General features: G+C 30.9%; 1 protein-coding gene across 1 annotated transcript; it reads right to left on the bottom strand.

Moving 5' to 3' along the window:
• Positions 1-3,717: 3,717 nt before the first annotated feature.
• LOC115695929 (early nodulin-like protein 9) lies at positions 3,718-5,056 on the bottom strand. Its single transcript, XM_030623025.2, has 2 exons — positions 4,748-5,056; positions 3,718-4,458 (listed from the first exon to the last, which is right to left on the bottom strand). Exons 1-2 carry the CDS (start codon positions 4,932-4,934, stop codon positions 4,013-4,015), a joined length of 633 nt encoding a protein of 210 aa, XP_030478885.1. The 5' UTR covers positions 4,935-5,056; the 3' UTR covers positions 3,718-4,012.
• Between the last annotated feature and the right edge of the window lie 3,497 nt (positions 5,057-8,553).

Consider the following 8,553-nt stretch of genomic DNA (forward strand, 5'->3'; position numbering starts at 1 on the left):
CGGTGCCACGTGGCAAGCTTCTGTTGGTTGAAAAAAAAATTGTGTCATGGAGTGACACTTGGCGCATGCAGAAAGCTTCCTTTTTGAAGCTTGGTGACCAAGGTGGGACGAGGCCCACTCTCGTGGTAGGCGTGTGAGGAGCACCTGCGGACCAGGTGCGAAGGTGGACGCCACGCGCGCGTGAGGAGAAGGAGAGGCGGCTGGGGGTCAAGCTCCTGCTGGGCTTCTGCGCATGAATGGCAGACCGCCACGTGGCGGGGCTGTCTGCTGGTGAGGAATTTGGGCCGGTTTTTGGGCTGATTTCTTGGGCTTTTTGACTTTTAAAAATGCCAATTTTCATGGTTTTAGGCTTTTATTTCTGCCATTTTTTTTATTTATTTTCTTTTCTTTTAATAATGCTATTTTTTAATTCAAACAACAAACAAAATTAAATCCAAACAAAATATTTTCAACACAAAATATGTCACAATAATCTTAGAGAAAATATTTATTTAAAACCTAATTAATTTGTATTTCTTTAAATGAAAACAATGCATTTTCTTAATTTTTTATTTCTTTTTTTTTCTCTATTATGCCATAAATACTATTATTATTTATAAACAAAGATAAAATTAATCTTAAATAAAATATTTTCAATATAATAATATATTGCATTAATTTCTTGAAAATATTATAAAGAATTAATTTTATTTTGTATTTTTACACTATAAAATATGTAATATTTTGGCATTTAACATGTCCCTTTCCATTACAATTCGCACATAGAACATGATGTCTGATAATTGTATTTGAAGAAGCAGGTTTGTTAGAGCCCTCATGCTTAATCTTCTTCCTCTGATTAAAGTTTGCAATACCAGGAGGTCCCATTGCAATCAAATTCCGCTCATGGGCCCTCAACTCAATCTCGAGTTTGTCCATGTCAGAGGAGTGAGAATTGTTCAACAAGTAATACAATGGTGGAGACTAGAAACCACACATGTTAGCCTCGTCCCCCCCAAGGTCCCAAAGATCTGGGAGATGAAGAAGCAGCTTCGCGAGTAGACGTAGAAGTGGAAAAACAAGACAAAACAAATGATGAGGAATACGAAGAAAACTAAGAAAAGTATGACCTCTATGATGATGGCGGTTACACTAAATTATTGGCCCTAAGGCAAAATGCGGGTGATCATGAGGCCGAACTGGCCGCATAGAATGAGCAAAATAGGAAAATACAATATAATGGTTGCCATGTAGAAGGCTATGGTGACGGTAGGTATCACGTGCATCCACAAGACATGCCTCATGGGCCAGGCAAAAAAAGGGAAGAATCTTCACCAAGTACCCAAAGACGCAAAATTTGGGAACCAAGCCCTATCTGATAACCCTTAGAAGGATGTCCAAAGAAAAATCCTACGTCTTTCCTAGAAAAGAACAAGAAGGCTCAGGATCCGCAAATGATTTCCCAAAAAGAAAAGGTCCGTAGAGACAAGCTCCCTAAGAAGAGCACTGGCCCTCAAGATCGGGAGGATCGAAAAAGCGTATCTATGAATGAAGAGCCCATGGGAAGAGGAAGGAAAAATCACAAACATCCCCCTGTTGAGTTAAGATAAAAGCTCAATAACAGGCACAGTGACCTCAAGAATCACCTGGAGAAAAAGAAACAAGCAATACCAGTTTTGGAGGGCACCTTGAATGAAGGAATCCTGGTCGAACTTGCAATCCTCAAAAAAGACATAGCCAAGGTCTCTCGTAGGAAAAAGGGCGATGATTCAAAATCTAATTGTGATGACCGGGAGCCAATGTGGATGATGATGTATGTAGGGGACACGGACCCTAAATAGTTTGAAATGCCCGAAATGATGATGTATGTAGGAGACACGGACCCTAGTGATCACCTGTCTCGATTCAATCGAGTAATGACAGTTATGAGGGTCAGTAATGAAGCAAAATATTTGTGTTTTCCACTAACATTGGGGAGATCCGCTGAGTAGTGGTTCAAAAAGTTAGAACCAGGGTCCGTAGGTTGTTGGAATAAATTACAAGTTAGCTTTTGAAGGAAATTCGTGGTGGCTAGGAAAACTAACCTAAATATATATGTTAAAAAAATTAATGTACATACAACTTTTATTCACAGAGAGATATAGTTAATATTAACTAATATAATTTATCAAAAGAAATTATTAACTAATATACCAAAAAAATTAAAATTCTAATGATTATGTTTATCACATCATCTCCCCTCACATAGTAAAAGTAAGTACTAATCGATCATTGTTTAATTCATTTTATGTACAGAACAAATCTAGGTATTAATAATGATTACAAGTGAAATAAGGTGATGACATCAACTTTAAATACAGTGGTGACTACAAATGAGATACGATGATGATAGTTGTTTTGAAATTATATGATGAGTTTTCTATAGATTTATTGTCTTCTTTATATTTTAGATCTCTATTTTGTGTAAGAATTGTTGAGTTTTTAATTTTCTTCACTATAACATTGTACATTTAAAAAATTGTATGATTTTATATTTACATTTAAAAAAATTGCGTGATTTTATATTTATATAAAAAATTGTATGATAATTTTTTTAATTATTTAGAGTTTTCTACATAGATTTATCATTTTTTAATAAATATATATTTTTCTTTTTAAAGATATGCATAAAAATAAATTTGAAATTATTTTGATACCAATTTTATTATTCAATTAATAATCATATAATAATTTAACTGTCGCACGTGAAGCGCAGCCTGTTTACTAGTATCTCATATAAAGAATCTAATTGCCTCTTTTTATTTTGTGTGACAATCTTTCACTTTTAATATTTTTTATAAATATTTTTAGAGTTCTGTAAATTTATTATTTTTTTAATATTTTATTTTTAACTTCAAAAAATACTTTATATAATAAAATGATTCATATATAAAGTGATCAGTAGTTAACTCATTATTTAATTTATTTTACAAAACAAACATATTATGTTGGACACTAATGACAAACACAAGTGAAATATGGTGGTAACATTATCTTTGAATGTACCGACAACTACAAAAGAGATACGTTGATAATAATAATTTTGAAATCATACAATTCATTTTTTTTAGGCTTTCTTTGACTGCTAATCTTTTATTGGAGTTTGTACACTACATATTGAAATTTCTAACTTTTTTACTTTTTTACTATATTTTTTTAATAAAATACTGTGTAAGTTTTATTCTGTGTACTGTGTTAAGTTTTTACGGTTGCTTTTTAGTTGTTTAACTGTTGTTTTAATTGTTCTGTTTTGTTATTTTATGGTTGTTTTATAAAAAGACAGTATATTTTTGTAAAAAATTCTGTGTAACAATAAAATTATAAACTTTTGCCCAAAATTCAATATTTATGTAAAAATCTCTCCTTTTTATTACTATAATATTTAATGATACTCTTTTGAATGATTTTTTTAGATAAAAATTGTATAATGATTTTCTTGTCTAGATTTCTTTGGAGTTCTCGGTACATTTATTAAATAATTAGGCTTATAAATTAAATTTAATAAAGTAATACATTTTTTTTTTAAAAAAAATTATTTACCTTTTATAGTATCTAAAAAATTAAAAAAAAAAAACATTTGTTTTCAAATTTCTTCGACAGTTTTTTTTTCATTGACTTAATTATTATCAAACAAAATGCAACTTCCTTCATGGTAAGTGGAGTTTGTTTCCTAGTTTAGTTAATAACATAAATAATATAAGCTGGAAAACAGAATAATGTCTTCCTGTAACATTAAATATATTTAGAAATACGAAACATAGAAAATATAAGTTGCTTTTCACATAATATTTTTTAAAAAAGACACCCGATACATGACACATATTTTACACACTTTTGTCAGCTTATTGGACTGTATAGCACAAAATAAATCATATCAAACTCCAAGCCAAATCCTTAAAAAGCACAGTTGAATCTACTGAGCTCAAGGAAATGTAGACTTGTTTGTCAATAATGGAGGAAAGAAATTCAACTTGAAAAATTATAAACCATGGAGTTAGGCAAGGATAAGTGATGAAGCAGCAAATGCTCCAAAGTAACCAAGAAAGGTGATGTGTGCCAAAGAAGAAGCAGAATTTGGAGGTGGTGGAGTGTGGTCACTGGCAGGGGCTGGAGTCGGATTAATCTCGGATGGAGCTGGTGGCGAGGGTGACTGTTGGGCTTCTGGGGCAGGAGATGGATTGGTATCTGCCGAGCCGGAAGGCGGTGGAGAAGCACTGGTTTTGTTGGAGCTTCTGTCAGCCATCACTGTCACAACCACCTTCTCGTTTTTGAGACAGTAGTCTTTGTTGCCACTAATAAAGTAGTGGGAGCCGGATTTGGTGAAGGTGAACACTGTGTGGCCATCGTCCATTTTCTGGATGGGGTGATCTGTGTTGCAGTTGTTGTAATCGTCCTGGCTCACTAGAAGCACTGAGTCTTGGCCAGAAGGGTAGTTGAAAACTGTGTACGCCATATATTCAAAACAAAAGATCAATGTCTATCATGTATATGTATGAGTGATAGCTGATAGCTGAAAGATATGTTTCTGTTTGTTATGACATGGTTATAATGATAGAATTTATTAGTCATGAGAAAGATTTTGTCTTCTCTTTTTCTTAAAAAGTAAAATAGGCAAATCATGTGATCACAGGCAGTTTTTTCTTGAGCTTTCACAGGTGTAATTAAATAAAGATCGACATATTTATAACCACAGAAAAAAAGACAGAAGTAAATTATATGATAAACGTACCTATCGAGTCTCCAATCTGAAATCTGTTCGTTTCTGCCCATTGATTGTAGCTTTGTGCATTGGAAACACTCCAACCTGCTGCGCTCCCAATTGTAAAATTGGTGGCAAAACTCTTGGGGATCAAAGACAATGAAAGACAAATAGCAAGACCCCAAAGCTGAAATGCTCTGCCTTGGTATTTAGCCATTGAAGCTCAAATTGTACTGTACGGGGCCAGAAACTGATTTCAACAAATCCTGAGACAAAGCTGTAATATTATTATTGGTCTTGGAGAATTGGAAGCTCTGGATGAGAAAAACAACGAGCTGAGTTGGGTTTATGTAGGCAGAGGTTGTACGAGAACTTTACATAATGTGACAATGAAGCTTTTCAAACTTTATCTTATTCTCTTTTAAACCCTTTAAGATTTCTTAGCATCCACAGCAAAGCATATGTTCATTTTTCAAAAATAGCAAGCCAATATTGTTAGAGATGTTTCTTTAGCACTTTTGATTACTTTATATTACTCTCATGAAATATTATATAACTTGGTGTGAAGGTTTTATACTTTGCTTGACCATAATCAAGAATATTCATGTCTTGTCGACATGGGTAAACTATTACGATCAATTCATATTATCATTTTCTCAACAAAAAATAAAAAATAAAAATAATATTATCATGTATTTTTGTGAACACATGAGACATGTACACAAATGTATATATAATATAGACTCTTCCCACGTTGCGTTGCATGTAGTGTACAATACTGCTGTGCACGTATGTATACTTCCTTCAAATTCACTTGTGCTATGCTATACATAATATAAATAAAGAAGTAGTTCTTTTATAATACGGTGATAGTTCATCATATATATTATTATATTTTATACAAATATAAATGATAAGCCGGCTGCCCTCCATCGTCGGCCATCTAAATCATGTAATTATGTATGTTTATATTGGACCTCCATTTATATTAGGGTTATTTAATGTTATAGTTAAATTTAAATAAAATATTAAAAATAGTGCATATTTGATGCAAATTTTGCATGTCATATTGTAATTTAAATTTAGATTTAGTTTCAATGTGAGACAAATTTAAATAAACTTTTAGTATACTATTATTAGATCAATTTTTTTACAAAATAAATTATATTTTAGGAATAGATCATTAATAGAGATGTTCTTATTTTGTTGGCAAATATTGTGAGGTTTTTTTCTTTTTGGAAAATGTGAGTTAATTATTTTTGTTTTTTATTTATTTATTTTGAAATTAAATTTAATCATTTTTGTTAGAGTATTATTATTGAATATTAGTAGTGTTTAATATTTTTTAGATGTATCGTCTTATAACGATATACACCTTAAAAATTATTACAATAAACTATAAAGATCACTACAAAAAATCTTATTTTTAGTCACAACAAAACTTTTGACTAAAAGTAAAAAAATTATGACTAATTATAAATCATAATTCCTATGTCGTGACTAAAAGGTCCGTGGATAAAGTATTAATCACAAAAATTATAATTTGTTGTGACTAAATGTATTTTTAGTCACAATAATAAATTAGTGATAACTTGTAACTAAATAGTATGTTTTAGTCACAAGTAATATTTTGTTGTGACTAAATTAGTCACATTTAGTCACAAAAAAATCATGTTGTAACTAAAAAATTGTCACTAAAAGTAGAAATTTTTTGTAGTGGAACTTAATACTTAATTAGTCTTTATAGTGATATTAATACAAAATGCTAAAATACTACTAATACTTTTTATAATTTCTATGTTTATATGTTTCTTCATCTTGGTTATTAAGTACACTTGATTTAATTTGTCATAGCAGTATCTAGATATCACGATTCTCTAGGTGAAGTTCTGAAACATTTATGAGATGGTGGTTCCTTGTTTATTAAATGAAAGTGCATGCTTTTAACAAAAAGACTGTCAAATTTGGAGGAGAATCTAACCAAGGATTGCTTATGTGTGCAAGTCTTTAAAGTCAAACAAATTGTTACTGAGAACTGCTTCTAAGTCGAAGTGTTTACTTTATCCATTAAATTGTTACAACAATATTTGGTAATATATCTACACAAAAAAAGTATTCAGTTGAGATATCTACACTAATTTCAGGTCTCTTTAACCTATTTATTAAAACAAACAATGGCAAAAAGATATTCAGCTGAGATAAAATTGGAGTTTATGAAAACAAGTTCACACTAACTAGAAATAGTACTGCGTTTTGTACAGTTATTTACAATTAATTATTTCAAAAAATTATCTAACATAAATAAAAAAAAACAAATCTAATAATTTTTTATAAATTTAAAAATAATAATAATGTTATAAAAAATTATTTATATTAATGTCCAAGTCACTTTAATTTTTTCTATTAATTACGATAATTACTAGTTTTTTAATTGGTTAATTTATAACTCATATATATATATATATATATATATAAATAGAGGATCATTCAATTAACAAAAAAAAAAAAAAAAAAAAAGCACTAAAATATTCCTATTCAATTTCCTTTTTTCATCATTTTCTTATTCTTTTTCTTCTTTTCTATTTTGTATTATTCATCATAATTGCTGATGAGATGGTGATTACTCTGGGGTGGAGTAGTGATTTTGGAGAAGTGTAAAAACCTATCTGAAGTCTCTAAGTCTACCAGAGAGAGACTGAATGTTAAAGTTGCATGAAAAGTACTTATTCAGTCTAAGGAAAGTTCTATACATATTTGGCATTGTTCCAACATTTATTAACTACTAGTGTTACTTCCTGATTAACGCAAAAGTAGTTGCCAAAAAGTAAAGAATCCAGTATCCCAAGAGAGTAGACATATAGAGAGGAATTTCACAATATCAAGTTTTTTTGTGATTAAGGAAAATTAATGGTGGAGGAAAAGTTGTGTTTGATACAACCTGTCAGATCCTATTACGGAGAGTATACTACATACTACACTTGATTTGCATATCAAGGTGTTGAGATTATTTGAAATACACTTTTTGTTTTATATTAGTGCAAGTGGAAGCTTGTTGGGTTTTGTGCCCTAAATAAAACCCATTTCAATATAATCAGATTTACTTATTAATAAAGATTAGAAATAACGTTTTATGTTCCATGGTTCACATGATTTATTTCATGATTATAAATTCTATTAAGTCCAGAACATATGTATTTGTTAATGATTATAGTGTTGTCAGCACAGTGGAATATAATCTTGATTATATGTTCGAAAGTTTCATTCCCTGATTTGTCAGGTCACTGGATTTAGACTGGCATGATAATCAGCGATAGGTATGCTTACACCTTGGATAAGTGTTATGTCCTTTCCAGGGCATTGGCAAAGTTTACCAGTATCGAATGTATGGAGTATACATTGGAAGGGACCGATATTGAACTTTGATTAGATATGATAAATTTACCGTAATATCTATTCAATTCAATATCACCTAGTTGATCCTAGATCAAATGATCTTAATCCTGATATGATTAGGTTTGATCTCAAGAGTATTATACATGTTCTTTGATTTGTTAGTTAAGCCTACTTTTGGGTCAGGGTGATACGTACATTTTGGGAACATGGTAGTGCAATTGAGTGGGAACGCTAAATATAGATATGGAATCTATAGCTTCTATAGGTATTTAGAAGTGAAACGATGATTTCCTTCGAGCTTGGCTAAACAAAGATAAAGGGTTGCTACGTGAAGTGAAACAATTTCTTTCAAAGAACTTTGAGATGAAAGACATGGGTGAAGCATCGTATGTCATAGGCATTAAGATTCATAGAGATAGATACCGAGGTATCTTGGGTTTATC

The sequence above is a fragment of the Cannabis sativa genome, chromosome 6, assembly GCF_029168945.1.
Source record: "Cannabis sativa cultivar Pink pepper isolate KNU-18-1 chromosome 6, ASM2916894v1, whole genome shotgun sequence".
NCBI lineage: Eukaryota > Viridiplantae > Streptophyta > Magnoliopsida > Rosales > Cannabaceae > Cannabis > Cannabis sativa.

Bases quoted from the DNA above. Each gene is read 5' to 3' on its own strand.
- LOC115695929 (XM_030623025.2), bottom strand. From the start codon at position 4,934: ATGGCTAAATACCAAGGCAGAGCATTTCAGCTTTGGGGTCTTGCTATT. The intron at 4,459-4,747 runs GTACGTTTATCA...TGGCGTACACAG, and splicing joins TCAGATTGGAGACTCGATAG to TTTTCAACTACCCTTCTGGC.